Raw genomic sequence first — 20,216 nt, 5'->3', positions numbered from 1 at the left:
GGAGGATATCCCGGGGTCATGTTATTATCACACTGGTGGAGGATATCACGGGGTCATGTTATTATCACACTGGTGGAGGATATCCCGGGGTCATGTTATTATCACACTGGTGGAGGATATCCCGGGGTCATGTTATTATCACACTGGTGGAGGATATCCCGGGGTCATGTTATTATCACACTGGTGGAGGATATCCCGGGGTCATGTTATTATCACACTGGTGGAGGATATCCCGGGGTCATGTTATTATTACACTGGTGGAGGATATCCTGGGGTCATGTTATTATTACACTGGTGGAGGATATCCCGGGGTCATGTTATTATCACACTGGTGGAGGATATCCCGGGGTCATGTTATTATCACACTGGTGGAGGATATCCCGGGTGATGTTATTATCACACTGGTGGAGGATATCCCGGGGTCATGTTATTATCACACTGGTGGAGGATATCCCGGGGTCATGTTATCATCACACTGGTGGAGGATATCCCGGGGTCATGTTATTATTACACTGGTGGAGGATATCCCGGGGTCATGTTATTATCACACTGGTGGCGGATATCCCGGGGTCATGTTATCACACTGGTGGAGGATATCCTGGGGTCATGTTATCATCACACTGGTGGAGGATATCCCGGGTCATGTTATTATCACACTGGTGGAGGATATCCCGGGTCATGTTATTATCACACTGGTGGAGGATATCCCGGGGTCATGTTATTATCACACTGGTGGAGGATATCCCGGGGTAATGTTATTATCACACTGGTGGAGGATATCCCGGGGTAATGTTATTATCACACTGGTGGAGGATATCCCGGGGTAATGTTATTATCACACTGGTGGAGGATATCCCGGGGTAATGTTATTATCACACTGGTGGAGGATATCCCGGGGTCATGTTATTATCACACTAGTGGAGGATATCCCGGGGTCATGTTATTATCACACTGGTGGAGGATATCCCGGGGTCATGTTATTATCACACTGGTGGAGGATATCCTGGGGTCATGTTATTATCACACTGGTGGAGGATATCCCGGGGTCATGTTATTATTACACTGGTGGAGGATATCCCGGGGTCATGTTATTATCACACTGGTGGAGGATATCCCGGGGTCATGTTATTATTACACTGGTGGAGGATATCCCGGGGTCATGTTATTATCACACTGGTGGAGGATATCCCGGGGTCATGTTATTATCACACTGGTGGAGGATATCCCGGGGTCATGTTATTATCACACTGGTGGAGGATATCACGGGGTCATGTTATTATCACACTGGTGGAGGATATCCCGGGGTCATGTTATTATCACACTGGTGGAGGATATCCCGGGGTCATGTTATTATTACACTGGTGGAGGATATCCCGGGTGATGTTATTATCACACTGGTGGAGGATATCCCGGGGTCATGTTATTATCACACTGGTGGAGGATATCCCGGGGTCATGTTATCATCACACTGGTGGAGGATATCCCGGGGTCATGTTATTATTACACTGGTGGAGGATATCCCGGGGTCATGTTATTATCACACTGGTGGCGGATATCCCGGGGTCATGTTATCACACTGGTGGAGGATATCCTGGGGTCATGTTATCATCACACTGGTGGAGGATATCCCGGGGTCATGTTATTACACTGGTGGCGGATATCCCGGGGTCATGTTATTATCACACTGGTGGAGGATATCCCGGGGTAATGTTATTATCACACTGGTGGAGGATATCCCGGGGTCATGTTATTATCACACTGGTGGAGGATATCCTGGGGCCATGTTATTATCACACTGGTGGAGGATATCCTGGGGTCATGTTATTATCACACTGGTGGAGGATATCCTGGGGCCATGTTATTATCACACTGGTGGAGGATATCCCGGGGTCATGTTATTATCACACTGGTGGAGGATATCCTGGGGTCATGTTATTATCACACTGGTGGAGGATATCCCGGGGTCATGTTATTATCACACTGGTGGAGGATATCCCGGGGTCATGTTATTATCACACTGGTGGAGGATATCCCGGGGTCATGTTATTATCACACTGGTGGAGGATATCCCGGGGTCATGTTATTATCACACTGGTGGAGGATATCCCGGGGTCATGTTATTATCACACTGGTGGAGGATATCCCGGGGTCATGTTATTATCACACTGGTGGAGGATATCCCGGGGTCATGTTATTATTACACTGGTGGAGGATATCCTGGGGTCATGTTATTATTACACTGGTGGAGGATATCCCGGGGTCATGTTATTATCACACTGGTGGAGGATATCCCGGGGTAATGTTATTATCACACTGGTGGAGGATATCCCGGGGTCATGTTATTATCACACTGGTGGAGGATATCCTGGGGTCATGTTATCATCACACTGGTGGAGGATATCCCGGGGTCATGTTATTACACTGGTGGCGGATATCCCGGGGTCATGTTATTATCACACTGGTGGAGGATATCCCGGGGTCATGTTATTATCACACTGGTGGAGGATATCCCGGGGTCATGTTATTATCACACTGGTGGAGGATATCCCGGGGTCATGTTATTATCACACTGGTGGAGGATATCCCGGGGTCATGTTATTATCACACTGGTGGAGGATATCCCGGGGTCATGTTATTATCACACTGGTGGAGGATATCCCGGGGTCATGTTATTATCACACTGGTGGAGGATATCCCGGGGTCATGTTATTATTACACTGGTGGATGATATCCCGGGGGTCATGTTATTATCACACTGGTGGAGGATGATGTATAGGGGGCGGACCGAACATCGCATATGTTCACCCGCCGCGGCGAACATCTCTAATGGTGACCATGACGGGAGGCGGACATCAGGCGGTGCAGTATGGCAGAAGAGCCCTCACCTCCATACAGCTAAATCCTGTGAGAATCCGCCAACACTCCACCGCCAAGGCAAGTGAGCCAGTCACATACTGCCGAGATATGTGCCATCCGGCTGCTCGGTCGTGAGACTGCTGCAGTCACTCACTGGCCTCATCCGCGGGTATCCTGGGGTCATGTTAATATCACACTGGTGGAGGATATCCCGGGGTCATGTTATTATCACACTGGTGGAGGATATCCCGGGGTCATGTTATTATCACACTGGTGGAGGATATCCTGGGGTCATGTTATTATCACACTGGTGGAGGATATCCCGGGGTCATGTTATTATTACACTGGTGGAGGATATCCTGGGGTCATGTTATTATTACACTGGTGGAGGATATCCCGGGGTCATGTTATTATTACACTGGTGGAGGATATCCCGGGGTCATGTTATTATCACACTGGTGGAGGATATCCCGGGGTCATGTTATTATCACACTGGTGGAGGATATCCCGGGGTCATGTTATTATCACACTGGTGGAGGATATCACGGGGTCATGTTATTATCACACTGGTGGAGGATATCCCGGGGTCATGTTATTATCACACTGGTGGAGGATATCCCGGGGTCATGTTATTATTACACTGGTGGAGGATATCCCGGGTGATGTTATTATCACACTGGTGGAGGATATCCCGGGGTCATGTTATTATCACACTGGTGGAGGATATCCCGGGGTCATGTTATCATCACACTGGTGGAGGATATCCCGGGGTCATGTTATTATTACACTGGTGGAGGATATCCTGGGTCATGTTATTATCACACTGGTGGAGGATATCCCAGGGTCATGTTATTATCACACTGGTGGAGGATATCCCGGGGTCATGTTATTATTACACTGGTGGAGGATATCCCGGGGTCATGTTATTATCACACTGGTGGAGGATATCCCGGGGTCATGTTATTATCACACTGGTGGAGGATATCACGGGGTCATGTTATTATCACACTGGTGGAGGATATCCCGGGGTCATGTTATTATCACACTGGTGGAGGATATCCCGGGTCATGTTATTATCACACTGGTGGAGGATATCCCGGGGTCATGTTATTATCACACTGGTGGAGGATATCACGGGGTCATGTTATTATCACACTGGTGGAGGATATCCCGGGGTCATGTTATTATCACACTGGTGGAGGATATCACGGGGTCATGTTATTATCACACTGGTGGAGGATATCCCGGGGTCATGTTATTATCACACTGGTGGAGGATATCCCGGGGTCATGTTATTATCACACTGGTGGAGGATATCCCGGGGTCATGTTATTATCACACTGGTGGAGGATATCCCGGGGTCATGTTATTATCACACTGGTGGAGGATATCCCGGGGTCATGTTATTATCACACTGGTGGAGGATATCACGGGGTCATGTTATTATCACACTGGTGGAGGATATCCCGGGGTCATGTTATTATCACACTGGTGGAGGATATCCCGGGTCATGTTATTATCACACTGGTGGAGGATATCCCGGGGTCATGTTATTATCACACTGGTGGAGGATATCCCGGGGTCATGTTATTATCACACTGGTGGAGGATATCCCGGGGTCATGTTATTATTACACTGGTGGAGGATATCCTGGGGTCATGTTATTATTACACTGGTGGAGGATATCCCGGGGTCATGTTATTATCACACTGGTGGAGGATATCCCGGGGTCATGTTATTATCACACTGGTGGCGGATATCCCGGGGTCATGTTATCACACTGGTGGAGGATATCCTGGGGTCATGTTATCATCACACTGGTGGAGGATATCCCGGGGTCATGTTATTACACTGGTGGCGGATATCCCGGGGTCATGTTATTATCACACTGGTGGAGGATATCCCGGGGTAATGTTATTATCACACTGGTGGAGGATATCCCGGGGTCATGTTATTATCACACTGGTGGAGGATATCCTGGGGCCATGTTATTATCACACTGGTGGAGGATATCCTGGGGTCATGTTATTATCACACTGGTGGAGGATATCCTGGGGCCATGTTATTATCACACTGGTGGAGGATATCCCGGGGTCATGTTATTATCACACTGGTGGAGGATATCCTGGGGTCATGTTATTATCACACTGGTGGAGGATATCCCGGGGTCATGTTATTATCACACTGGTGGAGGATATCACGGGGTCATGTTATTATCACACTGGTGGAGGATATCCCGGGGTCATGTTATTATCACACTGGTGGAGGATATCCCGGGGTCATGTTATTATTACACTGGTGGAGGATATCCTGGGGTCATGTTATTATCACACTGGTGGAGGATATCCCGGGGTCATGTTATTATCACACTGGTGGAGGATATCCCGGGGTCATGTTATCACACTGGTGGAGGATATCCCGGGTCATGTTATTATCACACTGGTGGAGGATATCCCGGGGTCATGTTATTATCACACTGGTGGAGGATATCACGGGGTCATGTTATTATCACACTGGTGGAGGATATCCCGGGGTCATGTTATTATTACACTGGTGGAGGATATCCTGGGGCCATGTTATTATCACACTGGTGGAGGATATCCCGGGTCATGTTATTATCACACTGGTGGAGGATATCCCGGGTCATGTTATTATCACACTGGTGGAGGATATCCCGGGGTCATGTTATTATCACACTGGTGGAGGATATCCCGGGGTAATGTTATTATCACACTGGTGGAGGATATCCCGGGGTAATGTTATTATCACACTGGTGGAGGATATCCCGGGGTAATGTTATTATCACACTGGTGGAGGATATCCTGGGGTCATGTTAATATCACACTGGTGGAGGATATCCCGGGGTCATGTTATTATCACACTGGTGGAGGATATCCCGGGGTCATGTTATTATCACACTGGTGGAGGATATCCTGGGGTCATGTTATTATCACACTGGTGGAGGATATCCCGGGGTCATGTTATTATTACACTGGTGGAGGATATCCTGGGGTCATGTTATTATTACACTGGTGGAGGATATCCCGGGGTCATGTTATTATTACACTGGTGGAGGATATCCCGGGGTCATGTTATTATCACACTGGTGGAGGATATCCCGGGGTCATGTTATTATCACACTGGTGGAGGATATCCCGGGGTCATGTTATTATCACACTGGTGGAGGATATCACGGGGTCATGTTATTGTCACACTGGTGGAGGATATCCCGGGGTCATGTTATTATCACACTGGTGGAGGATATCCCGGGGTCATGTTATTATTACACTGGTGGAGGATATCCCGGGTGATGTTATTATCACACTGGTGGAGGATATCCCGGGGTCATGTTATTATCACACTGGTGGAGGATATCCCGGGGTCATGTTATCATCACACTGGTGGAGGATATCCCGGGGTCATGTTATTATTACACTGGTGGAGGATATCCTGGGTCATGTTATTATCACACTGGTGGAGGATATCCCAGGGTCATGTTATTATCACACTGGTGGAGGATATCCCGGGGTCATGTTATTATTACACTGGTGGAGGATATCCCGGGGTCATGTTATTATCACACTGGTGGAGGATATCCCGGGGTCATGTTATTATCACACTGGTGGAGGATATCACGGGGTCATGTTATTATCACACTGGTGGAGGATATCCCGGGGTCATGTTATTATCACACTGGTGGAGGATATCCCGGGTCATGTTATTATCACACTGGTGGAGGATATCCCGGGGTCATGTTATTATCACACTGGTGGAGGATATCACGGGGTCATGTTATTATCACACTGGTGGAGGATATCCCGGGGTCATGTTATTATCACACTGGTGGAGGATATCACGGGGTCATGTTATTATCACACTGGTGGAGGATATCCCGGGGTCATGTTATTATCACACTGGTGGAGGATATCCCGGGGTCATGTTATTATCACACTGGTGGAGGATATCCCGGGGTCATGTTATTATCACACTGGTGGAGGATATCCCGGGGTCATGTTATTATCACACTGGTGGAGGATATCCCGGGGTCATGTTATTATCACACTGGTGGAGGATATCACGGGGTCATGTTATTATCACACTGGTGGAGGATATCCCGGGGTCATGTTATTATCACACTGGTGGAGGATATCCCGGGGTCATGTTATTATCACACTGGTGGAGGATATCCCGGGGTCATGTTATTATCACACTGGTGGAGGATATCCCGGGGTCATGTTATTATCACACTGGTGGAGGATATCCCGGGGTCATGTTATTATTACACTGGTGGAGGATATCCCGGGGTCATGTTATTATCACACTGGTGGAGGATATCCCGGGGTCATGTTATTATCACACTGGTGGAGGATATCCTGGGGTCATGTTATTATCACACTGGTGGAGGATATCCCGGGGTCATGTTATTATCACACTGGTGGAGGATATCCCGGGGTCATGTTATTATCACACTGGTGGAGGATATCCCGGGGTCATGTTATTATCACACTGGTGGAGGATATCCTGGGGTCATGTTATTATCACACTGGTGGAGGATAGCCCAGGTCCGGGGCCCACACACGGGGTCAGGAGCACATGGTGTGACCCCAGCACCACATCTCCGAGCCCCACAGTGACGTCTCCGCACTGACCGTCCGCATCCAGAGCTGAGCCAAGTTCGTTCCCGCTTTTTATGTGGGAGGAGTCATACTCGATGGGGGCGGGCCTAACACAGAAGCTCCGCCTTTCTCCTCAGCGCCGACGTTTTCTAGCGGTCGCCATCCACGTCCTCCAGGAATATGGCGGCGAGCGGCGGCTCTGCGGGGGGGCCCCGGGCCCGTGTCCGGCCGTCCGCATCTCCGCGGGGGAAGTGAGTGACGGACTCCGCCCTCCACGGGTCACGTGCTTCTTCCCATTTACCCTCCATTTTGTAACGTAGGTCTCCTGGGAGCCGTGTGCCCCCTTATAATAACTGGCCTGAGGGGCGACATCTCCGGGGCCTTCTCTACTCGGGGCCCCTGGGAGCTGAAGGTCAGGGCTGCTACCCAGAATCCAAATAAAACCCATCTACTTTTATGGACTTTCCAGAAATGGCCCCCACTCTGCTACATCAGGTCTCCCCCCCCCACTCTGCTACATCAGGTCTCCCCCCCCCCCCACTCTGCTACATCAGGTCCCCCCCCACTCTGCTACATCAGGTCTCTCCCCCCCCCCACTCTGCTACATCAGGTCCCCCCCCCACTCTGCTACATCAGGTCTCCCCCCCCCACTCTGCTACATCAGGTCTCCCCCCCCCCACTCTGCTACATCAGGTCTCCCCCCCCCCACTCTGCTACATCAGGTCTCCCCCCCCCCCCCTCTGCTACATCAGGTCCCCCCCCCCCACTCTGCTACATCAGGTCTCCCCCCCCCCCCCACTCTGCTACATCAGGTCCCCCCCCCACTCTGCTACATCAGGTCTCCCCCCCCCCACTCTGCTACATCAGGTCTCCCCCCCCCCACTCTGCTACATCAGGTCTCCCCCCCCCCCACTCTGCTACATCAGGTCTCCCCCCCCCCCCACTCTGCTACATCAGGTCTCCCCCCCCACTCTGCTACATCAGGTCTCCCCCCCCCCACTCTGCTACATCAGGTCTCCCCCCCCACTCTGCTACATCTGGTCTCCCCCCCCCCCCCCTCTGCTACATCAGGTCCCCCCCCCCCCCACTCTGCTACATCAGGTCTCCCCCCCCCCACTCTGCTACATCAGGTCCCCCCCCCCCCACTCTGCTACATCAGGTCTCCCCCCCCCCCACTCTGCTACATCAGGTCTCCCCCCCCCCACTCTGCTACATCAGGTCTCCCCCCCCCCCCCACTCTGCTGCATCAGGTCTCCCCCCCCCCCACTCTGCTACATCAGGTCTCCCCCCCCCCACTCTGCTACATCAGGTCTCCCCCCCCACTCTGCTACATCAGGTCTCCCCCCCCCCACTCTGCTACATCAGGTCCCCCCCCCCCCACTCTGCTACATCAGGTCTCCCCCCCCCCTCTGCTACATCAGGTCTCCCCCCCCCCCCCCACTCTGCTACATCAGGTCTCCCCCCCCCCCACTCTGCTACATCAGGTCTCCCCCCCCCACTCTGCTACATCAGGTCTCCCCCCCCCCCCTCTGCTACATCAGGTCTCCCCCCCCCCCCACTCTGCTACATCAGGTCTCCCCCCCCCCCACTCTGCTACATCAGGTCTCCCCCCCCCCCCACTCTGCTACATCAGGTCTCTCCCCCCCCCCACTCTGCTGCATCAGGTCTCCCCCCCCCCACTCTGCTACATCAGGTCCCCCCCCCCCTCTGCTACATCAGGTCTCCCCCCCCCCCCCACTCTGCTACATCAGGTCTCCCCCCCCCACTCTGCTACATCAGGTCTCCCCCCCCCCACTCTGCTGCATCAGGTCTCCCCCCCCCCACTCTGCTACATCAGGTCTCCCCCCCCCACTCTGCTACATCAGGTCTTCCCCCCCCCCCACTCTGCTGCATCAGGTCTCCCCCCCCCACTCTGCTACATCAGGTCCCCCCCCCCCACTCTGCTACATCAGGTCCCCCCCCCACTCTGCTACATCAGGTCCCCCCCCCCACTCTGCTACATCAGGTCTCCCCCCCCCCACTCTGCTACATCAGGTCTCCCCCCCCCCACTCTGCTACATCAGTTCTCCCCCCCCCACTCTGCTACATCAGGTCTCCCCCCCCCCCACTCTGCTACATCAGGTCTCCCCCCCCCACTCTGCTACATCAGGTCTCCCCCCCCCCCCACTCTGCTACATCAGGTCTCCCCCCCCCACTCTGCTACATCAGGTCCCCCCCCCCCCCCACTCTGCTACATCAGGTCCCCCCCCCCCCCCACTCTGCTACATCAGGTCTCCCCCCCCCCACTCTGCTGCATCAGGTCTCCCCCCCCCCCCACTCTGCTACTTCAGGTCTCCCCCCCCCACTCTGCTACATCAGGTCTTCCCCCCCCCCCACTCTGCTGCATCAGGTCTCCCCCCCCCACTCTGCTACATCAGGTCCCCCCCCCCCCACTCTGCTACATCAGGTCTCCCCCCCCCCCCCTCCACTCTGCTGCATCGGGTCTCTTCCCCCCCCCCACTCTGCTGCATCGGGTCTCTCCCCCCCCCCCACTCTGCTACATCAGGTCTCCCCCCCCACTCTGCTGCATCGGGTCTCCCCCCCACTCTGCTACATCAGGTGTCTCCCCCCCCCCCCCCTCTGCTACATCCGGTCCCCCCCCCCCCCCCTCTGCTACATCAGGTGTCTCCCCCCCCCCCCCACTCTGCTACATCAGGTCTCCCCCCCCCCCCCCACTCTGCTACATCAGGTCTCCCCCCCCCACTCTGCTGCATCGGGTCTCCCCCCTCCACTCTGCTACATCAGGTCTCCCCCCCCCCCCCCCCCCCACTCTGCTGCATCAGGTCTCCCCCCCTCCCCCCCACTCTGCTGCATCGGGTCTCCCCCCCCCTCCCCCCCACTCTGCTATACCAGGCGCCTGCACTACACCCCGGTGTGTATGAGTGATGTGCGTATTCTCTTTTCAGAGGTGGAGCAGACATGGAGGAGCTGGCGATGACCATTCCTGGCGGGCGGTGGAAGGAACGCGGTACTCAGGTCTGTCCGTACAGCTCATGTGGAGTGTGTGGCCCCGGGCCCCCAGCCAAATGGACCCCCAAAACACCACTATAAATCTTCATATAATCATCATGTCTCATACTCCAGTCACATCTAGATCTGCAGAGACTAATCTAGTCTTATCCTGTGTCTCATACTGCAGGAGGAGACAGGAGTCTGGGGGGCAGAGGAGTCTGGGGGGCAGAGGAGTCTGGGGGGCAGAGGAGTCTGGGGGGCAGAGGAGTCTGGGGGGCAGAGGAGTCTGGAGGAGACAGGAGTCTGGGGGGCAGAGGAGTCTGGAGGGCAGAGGAGTCTGGGGGGCAGAGAAGTCTGGAGGGCAGAGGAGTCTGGGGGGCAGAGGAGTCTGGGGGGCAGAGGAGTCTGGGGGGCAGAGGAGTCTGGGGGGCAGAGGAGTCTGGGGGGCAGAGGAGTCTGGGGGGCAGAGGAGTCTGGAGGGCAGAGGAGTCTGGAGGGCAGAGGAGTCTGGAGGGCAGAGGAGTCTGGAGGAGACTGGGGCAGAGGAGTCTGGAGAAAATAGGAGTCTGGAGGAGACTGGGGCAGAGGAGTCTGGAGGAGACTGGGGCAGAGGAGTCTGGAGGAGACTGGGGCAGAGGAGTCTGGAGGAGACTGGGGCAGAGGAGTCTGGAGGAGACTGGGGCAGAGGAGTCTGGAGGAGACTGGGGCAGAGGAGTCTGGAGGAGACTGGGGCAGAGGAGTCTGGAGGAGACTGGGGCAGAGGAGTCTGGAGGAGACTGGGGCAGAGGAGTCTGGAGGAGACTGGGGCAGAGGAGTCTGGAGGAGACTGGGGCAGAGGAGTCTGGAGGAGACTGGGGCAGAGGAGTCTGGAGGAGACTGGGGCAGAGGAGACTGGGGCAGAGGAGTCTGGAGGAGACTGGGGCGGAGGAGTCTGGAGGAGACTGGGGCGGAGGAGTCTGGAGGAGACTGGGGCGGAGGAGTCTGGAGGAGACTGGGGCGGAGGAGTCTGGAGGAGACTGGGGCGGAGGAGTCTGGAGGAGACTGGGGCGGAGGAGTCTGGAGGAGACTGGGGCGGAGGAGTCTGGAGGAGACTGGGGCGGAGGAGTCTGGAGGAGACTGGGGCGGAGGAGTCTGGAGGAGACTGGGGCGGAGGAGTCTGGAGGAGACTGGGGCGGAGGAGTCTGGAGGAGACTGGGGCGGAGGAGTCTGGAGGAGACTGGGGCGGAGGAGTCTGGAGGAGACTGGGGCGGAGGAGACTGGGGCGGAGGAGTCTGGAGGAGACTGGGGCGGAGGAGACTGGGGCGGAGGAGTCTGGAGCGGAGGAGTCTGGAGGAGACTGGGGCGGAGGAGTCTGGAGGAGACTGGGGCGGAGGAGTCTGGAGGAGACTGGGGCGGAGGAGTCTGGAGGAGACTGGGGCGGAGGAGTCTGGAGGAGACTGGGGCGGAGGAGTCTGGAGGAGACTGGGGCGGAGGAGTCTGGAGGAGACTGGGGCGGAGGAGTCTGGAGGAGACTGGGGCGGAGGAGTCTGGAGGAGACTGGGGCGGAGGAGTCTGGAGGAGACTGGGGCGGAGGAGTCTGGAGGAGACTGGGGCGGAGGAGTCTGGAGGAGACTGGGGCGGAGGAGTCTGGAGGAGACTGGGGCGGAGGAGTCTGGAGGAGACTGGGGCGGAGGAGTCTGGAGGAGACTGGGGCGGAGGAGTCTGGAGGAGACTGGGGCGGAGGAGTCTGGAGGAGACTGGGGCGGAGGAGTCTGGAGGAGACTGGGGCGGAGGAGTCTGGAGGAGACTGGGGCGGAGGAGTCTGGAGGAGACTGGGGCGGAGGAGTCTGGAGGAGACTGGGGCGGAGGAGTCTGGAGGAGACTGGGGCGGAGGAGTCTGGAGGAGACTGGGGCGGAGGAGTCTGGAGGAGACTGGGGCGGAGGAGTCTGGAGGAGACTGGGGCGGAGGAGTCTGGAGGAGACTGGGGCGGAGGAGTCTGGAGGAGACTGGGGCGGAGGAGTCTGGAGGAGACTGGGGCGGAGGAGTCTGGAGGAGACTGGGGCGGAGGAGTCTGGAGGAGACTGGGGCGGAGGAGTCTGGAGGAGACTGGGGCGGAGGAGTCTGGAGGAGACTGGGGCGGAGGAGTCTGGAGGAGACTGGGGCGGAGGAGTCTGGAGGAGACTGGGGCGGAGGAGTCTGGAGGAGACTGGGGCGGAGGAGTCTGGAGGAGACTGGGGCGGAGGAGTCTGGAGGAGACTGGGGCGGAGGAGTCTGGAGGAGACTGGGGCGGAGGAGTCTGGAGGAGACTGGGGCGGAGGAGTCTGGAGGAGACTGGGGCGGAGGAGTCTGGAGGAGACTGGGGCGGAGGAGTCTGGAGGAGACTGGGGCGGAGGAGTCTGGAGGAGACTGGGGCGGAGGAGTCTGGAGGAGACTGGGGCGGAGGAGTCTGGAGGAGACTGGGGCGGAGGAGTCTGGAGGAGACTGGGGCGGAGGAGTCTGGAGGAGACTGGGGCGGAGGAGTCTGGAGGAGACTGGGGCGGAGGAGTCTGGAGGAGACTGGGGCGGAGGAGTCTGGAGGAGACAGAAGTTGTAAGGAATTCTTTGAGGGAGATTTATAAAACTGGTGTAAAGGGAAACTGGGTTAGTTGCCAATAGCAACCAATTAGATTCCAAATGACAGCTGGTGTCTGTACGGTTGCTGTAAGTTTTCCTTTACACCAGTTTGATGAATCTCATATTTATATGATTACAATTTCTTAAAGGAGTTCTCCGGGCTTTTAATATTGATGACCTATCCTCAGGATAGGTCATCAATATCAGATCGGCGGGGGTCCGACACCCGGCACGACACCCAGCACCCCCGCCGATCAATTGTTTGAAGAGGAGCCAGCGCTGCCTCCCCTTCGCTGTTTACCTTCTCTCTGTCGCCTCTGCAGCGGTGAGCAGCGTAATTACACCTAGCCGTCCTATTGAAATGAATGAGGCGGCTTGGGTGAGCAAGGTAAACAGTGAAGAGGAGGCAGCGCTGGCACGGTGCGCGCCTCCTCTTCAAACAGTTGATCGGCGGGGGTGCTGGGTGTCGGACCCCCGCCAATCTGATATTGATGACCTATCCTGAGGATAGGTCATCAATATTAAAAGCCTGGAGAACTCCTTTAACTTTCCTAGTCTCTGCTCTTACCGTAAAGAGTCCGTAGTCTCACTGCTCTTACAGTAAAGAGTCCATGGTCTCACTGCTCTTACAGTAAAGAGTCCATAGTCTCACTGCTCTTACAGTAAAGTGTCCATAGTCTCACTGCTCTTACAGTAAAGAGTCCATAGTCTCACTGCTCTTACAGTAAAGAGTCCATAGTCTCACTGCTCTTACAGTAAAGAGTTCATAGTCTCACTGCTCTTACAGTAAAGAGTCCATAGTCTCACTGCTCTTACAGTAAAGAGTCCATAGTCTCACTGCTCTTACAGTAAAGAGTCCATAGTCTCACTGCTCTTACAGTAAAGAGTCCATAGTCTCACTGCTCTTACAGTATTGAGTCCATAGTCTGACTGCTCTTACAGTAAAGAGTCCATAGTCTCACTGCTCTTACAGTATAGAGTCCATAGTCTCACTGCTCTTACAGTAAAGTGTCCATAGTCTCACTGCTCTTACAGTAAAGAGTCCATAGTCTCACTGCTCTTACAGTAAAGAGTCCATAGTCTCACTGCTCTTACAGTAAAGAGTTCATAGTCTCACTGCTCTTACAGTAAAGAGTCCATAGTCTCACTGCTCTTACAGTAAAGAGTCCATAGTCTCACTGCTCTTACAGTAAAGAGTCCATAGTCTCACTGCTCTTACAGTAAAGAGTCCATAGTCTCACTGCTCTTACAGTAAAGAGTCCATAGTCTCACTGCTCTTACAGTAAAGAGTCCATAGTCTCACTGCTCTTACAGTATAGAGTCCATAGTCTCACTGCTCTTACAGTATAGAGTCCATAGTCTCACTGCTCTTACAGTATAAAGTCCATAGTCTCACTGCTCTTACAGTAAAGAGTCCATAGTCTCACTGCTCTTACAGTAAGTAAAGAGTCCATAGTCTCACTGCTCTTACAGTAAAGAGTCTATAGTCTCACTGCTCTTACAGTAAAGAGTCCATAGTCTCACTGCTCTTACAGTAAAGAGTCCATAGTCTCACTGCTCTTACAGTAAAGAGTCCATAGTCTCACTGCTCTTACAGTAAAGAGTCCATAGTCTCAGTGCTCTTACAGTAAAGAGTCCATAGTGTCACTGCTCTTACAGTATGGAGTCCATAGTGTCACTGCTCTTACAGTAAGGAGTCCATAGTCTCACTGCTCTTACAGTAAAGAGTCCATAGTCTCACTGCTCTTACAGTATAGAGTCCATAGTCTCACTGCTCTTACAGTAAAGAGTCCATAGTCTCACTGCTCTTACAGTATAGAGTCCATAGTCTCACCGCTCTTACAGTAAAGAGTCCATAGTCTCACTGCTCTTACAGTATAGAGCCCATAGTCTCACTGGTCTTACAGTAAAGAGTCCATAGTCTCACCGCTCTTACAGTATAGAGTCCATAGTCTCACCGCTCTTACAGTAAAGAGTCCATAGTCTCACCGCTCTTACAGTAAAGAGTCCATAGTCTCACCGCTCTTACAGTAAATAGTCCATAGTCTCAATGTTCTTACAGTAAAGAGCCCATAGTCTCACTGCTCTTACAGTAAAGAGTCCATAGTCTCACTGCTCTTACAGTAAAGAGTCCATAGTCTCACTGCTCTTACAGTAAAGAGTCCATAGTCTCACTGCTCTTACAGTAAAGAGTCCATAGTCTCACTGCTCTTACAGTAAAGAGTCCATAGTCTCACTGCTCTTACAGTAAAGAGTCCATAGTCTCACTGCTCTTACAGTAAAGAGTCCATAGTCTCACTGCTCTTACAGTAAAGAGTCCATAGTCTCACTGCTCTTACAGTAAAGAGTTCACAGTCTCACTGCTCTTACAGTAAAGAGTCCATAGTCTCACTGCTCTTACAGTAAAGAGTCCATAGTCTCACTGCTCTTACAGTAAAGAGTTCACAGTCTCACTGCTCTTACAGTATAGAGTCCATAGTCTCACTGCTCTTACAGTATAGAGTCCATAGTCTCACTGCTCTTACAGTAAAGAGTCCATAGTCTCACTGCTCTTACAGTATAGAGTCCATAGTCTCACTGCTCTTACAGTATAGAGTCCATAGTCTCACTGCTCTTACAGTAAAGAGTCCATAGTCTCACTGCTCTTACAGTAAAGAGTCCATAGTCTCACTGCTCTTACAGTACAGAGTCCATAGTCTCACTGCTCTTACAGTATAGAGTCCATAGTCTCACTGCTCTTACAGTAAAGAGTCCATAGTCTCACTGCTCTTACAGTAAAGAGTCCATAGTCTCACTGCTCTTACAGTAAAGAGTCCATAGTCTCACTGCTCCTACAGTAAAGAGTCCATAGTCTCACTGCTCTTACAGTAAAGAGTCCATAGTCTCACTGCTCTTACAGTATAGAGTCCATAGTCTCACTGCTCTTACAGTATAGAGTCCATAGTCTCACTGCTCCTACAGTAAAGAGTCCATAGTCTCACTGCTCTTACAGTAAAGAGTCCATAGTCTCACCGCTCTTACAGTAAAGAGTCCATAGTCTCACTGCTCTTACAGTATAGAGTCCATAGACTCACTGCTCTTACAGTATAGAGTCCATAGTCTCACTGCTCTTACAGTAAAGAGTCCATAGTCTCACTGCTCTTACAGTAAAGAGTCCATAGTCTCACTGCTCTTACAGTAAAGAGTCCATAGTCTCACTGCTCTTACAGTAAAGAGTCCATAGTCTCACTGCTCTTACAGTAAAGAGTCCATAGTCTCACTGCTCTTACAGTATAGAGTCCATAGTCTCACTGCTCTTACAGTATAGAGTCCATAGTCTCACTGCTCTTACAGTATAGAGTCCATAGTCTCACTGCTCTTACAGTAAAGAGTCCATAGTCTCACTGCTCTTACCGTAAAGAATCCTCTTCCATGTTTGTGTACAAACCTTCTTTCCTCCAGACGCAGAGGATGTCCCCTCCTCACAGTCACAGTCCTGGGGATAAATAGATGATGGGAGTGATCTCTGTACTGCCCCTGATATATTTATACATAGTAATTAGATCTCCCCTCAGTCGTCTTTTTTCTAAAGTGAATAACCCTAATGTTGATAATCTTTCAGGGTCCTGTAGTTGCCCCATTCCAGTTATTACTTTAGTTGCCCTCCTCTGGACCCTCTCCAGCTCTGCTATGTCTGCCTTGTTCACAGGAGCCCAGAACTGTACACAGTCCTCCATGTGTGGTCTGACCAGGGATGTGTAAAGTGGTAGGACTATGTTCTCATCACCGCCATCTATGCCCCTTCTGATGCAACCCATTATCTTATTGGCCTTGGCAGCAGCTGCCTGACACTGGTTTTTGCAGCTTAGTTTGCTGTTTATTAAAATTCCTAGATCCTTTTCCATGTCAGTGTTACCGAGTGTTTTACCATTTAGTATGTACGGGTGACTTGCATTATTCCTTCCCATGGGCATAACTTTACATTTGTCAGTGTTAAACCTCATCTGCCACTTATCTGCCCAAGCCTGCAATCTATCCAGATCCCTCTGTAGTAGTGTACTGTCCTCTGTAGTATATATACAGTATACTGTCCTCTGTAGTATATATACAGTATACTGTCCTCTGTAGTATATATATATACAGTATACTGTCCTCTGTAGTATATATACAGTATACTGTCCTCTGTAGTATATATATACAGTATACTGTCCTCTGTAGTATATATATACAGTATACTGTCCTCTGTAGTATATATACCGTATACTGTCCTCTGTAGTATATATACAGTATACTGTCCTCTGTAGTATATATATAGTACACTGTCCTCTGTAATATATATATACAGTATACTGTCCTCTGTAGTATATATACAGTATACTGTCCTCTGTAGTATATACAGTATACTGTCCTCTGTAGTATATACAGTATACTGTCCTCTGTAGTATATATACAGTATACTGTCCTCTGTAGTGTATATATACAGTATACTGTCCTCTGTAGTATATATACAGTATACTGTCCTCTAGTATATATACAGTATACTGTCCTCTGTAGTATATATACAGTATACTGTCCTCTGTAGTATATATACAGTATACTGTCCTCTGTAGTATATACAGTATACTGTCCTCTGTAGTATATATACAGTATACTGTCCTCTGTAGTATGTATATACAGTATACTGTCCTCTGTAGTATATATACCGTATACTGTCCTCTGTAGTATATATACAGTATACTGTCCTCTGTAGTATATATACACAGTATACTGTCCTCTGTAGTGTATATATACAGTATACTGTCCTCTGTAGTATATATACAGTATACTGTCCTCTGTAGTATATATACAGTATACTGTCCTCTGTAGTATATATATATATACAGTATACTGTCCCCTGTAGTATATATATACAGTATACTGTCCTCTGTAGTATATATACAGTATACTGTCCTCTGTAGTATATATATATATATACAGTATACTGTCCCCTGTAGTATATATATACAGTATACTGTCCTCTGTAGTATATATACAGTATGCTGTCCTCTGTAGTATATATACAGTATACTGTCCCCTGTAGTATATATATACAGTATACTGTCCTCTGTAGTATATATACACAGTATACTGTCCTCTGTAGTGTATACATACAGTATACTGTCCTCTGTAGTATATATACAGTATACTGTCCTCTGTAGTGTATATATACAGTATACTGTCCTCTGTAGTGTGTGTATACAGTATACTGTCCTCTGTAGTATATACAGTATACTGTCCTCTGTAGTATATACAGTATACTGTCCTCTGTAGTATATACACAGTATACTGTCCTCTGTAGTGTATATACAGTATACTGTCCTCTGTAGTATATATACAGTATACTGTCCTCTGTAGTATATATACAGTATACTGTCCTCTGTAGTATATATACAGTATACTGTCCTCTGAAGTATATATATACAGTATACTGTCCTCTGTAGTGTATACAGTATACTGTCCTCTGTAGTATATATACAGTATACTGTCCTCTGTAGTATATACACAGTATACTGTCCTCTGTAGTATATATACAGTATATTGTCCTCTGTAGTATATATACAGCATACTGTCCTCTGTAGTATATATACAGTATACTGTCCTCTGTAGTGTATATACAGTATACTGTCCTCTGTAGTATGTATATATACAGTATACTGTCCTCTGTAGTATATATACAGTATACTGTCTTCTGTAGTGTATATACAGTATACTGTCCTCTGTAGTATATACAGTATACTGTCCTCTGTAGTGTATATACAGTATACTGTCCTCTGTAGTATATATACAGTATACTGTCCTCTGTAGTATATACACAGTATACTGTCCTCTGTAGTGTATATACAGTATACTGTCCTCTGTAGTATATATACAGTATACTGTCCTCTGTAGTATATATATACAGTATACTGTCCTCTGTAGTATATATACAGTATACTGTCCTCTGTAGTATATATACAGTATACTGTCCTCTGTAGTATATATACAGTATACTGTCCTCTGTAGTATATATACAGTATACTGTCCTCTGTAGTGTATATACAGTATACTGTCCTCTGTAGTGTATATACAGTATACTGTCCTCTGTAGTATATATACAGTATACTGTCCTCTGTAGTATATATACAGTATACTGTCCTCTGTAGTATATATACAGTATACTGTCCTCTGTAGTGTATATACAGTATACTGTCCTCTGTAGTATATATACACAGTATACTGTCCTCTGTAGTATATATACAGTATACTGTCCTCTGTAGTATATATACAGTATACTGTCCTCTGTAGTATATATATACAGTATACTGTTCTCTGTAGTATATATATAGTATACTGTCCTCTGTAGTATATATATACAGTATACTGTTCTCTGTAGTATATATATAGTATACTGTCCTCTGTAGTATATATATACAGTATACTGTCCTCTGTAGTATATATACAGTATACTGTCCTCTGTAGTATGTATATACAGTATACTGTCCTCTGTAGTATATATACCGTATACTGTCCTCTGTAGTATATATACAGTATACTGTCCTCTGTAGTATATATACACAGTATACTGTCCTCTGTAGTGTATATATACAGTATACTGTCCTCTGTAGTATATATACAGTATACTGTCCTCTGTAGTATATATACAGTATACTGTCCTCTGTAGTATATATATATATACAGTATACTGTCCCCTGTAGTATATATATACAGTATACTGTCCTCTGTAGTATATATACAGTATACTGTCCTCTGTAGTATATATATATATACAGTATACTGTCCCCTGTAGTATATATATACAGTATACTGTCCTCTGTAGTATATATACAGTATACTGTCCTCTGTAGTATATATACAGTATACTGTCCCCTGTAGTATATATATACAGTATACTGTCCTCTGTAGTATATATACACAGTATACTGTCCTCTGTAGTGTATACATACAGTATACTGTCCTCTGTAGTATATATACAGTATACTGTCCTCTGTAGTGTATATATACAGTATACTGTCCTCTGTAGTGTGTGTATACAGTATACTGTCCTCTGTAGTATATACAGTATACTGTCCCCTGTAGTATATACAGTATACTGTCCTCTGTAGTATATACACAGTATACTGTCCTCTGTAGTGTATATACAG

At 49.8% G+C, this 20,216-nt stretch overlaps 1 protein-coding gene across 1 annotated transcript in view; it reads left to right on the top strand.

Moving 5' to 3' along the window:
* The first annotated feature begins 7,670 nt into the window (after window positions 1-7,670).
* MEIOSIN (meiosis initiator) overlaps window positions 7,671-20,216 on the top strand; it is a 63,983-nt gene continuing 51,437 nt past the window's right edge. Inside the window, exons 1-2 of the mRNA XM_040442314.1 lie at window positions 7,671-7,723; window positions 10,418-10,487. Coding sequence (XP_040298248.1) covers window positions 10,431-10,487 — 57 coding nt within the window. The 5' untranslated portion in view covers window positions 7,671-7,723; window positions 10,418-10,430. The remainder of the gene's footprint in view (window positions 7,724-10,417; window positions 10,488-20,216) is intronic.

Source organism: Bufo bufo, chromosome 8 (assembly GCF_905171765.1).
Source record: "Bufo bufo chromosome 8, aBufBuf1.1, whole genome shotgun sequence".
Classification (NCBI taxonomy): Eukaryota; Metazoa; Chordata; class Amphibia; order Anura; family Bufonidae; genus Bufo; species Bufo bufo.
Note: the sequence above shows the minus strand (reverse complement) of the source record. Positions and strands in the feature narration are given on the sequence as shown.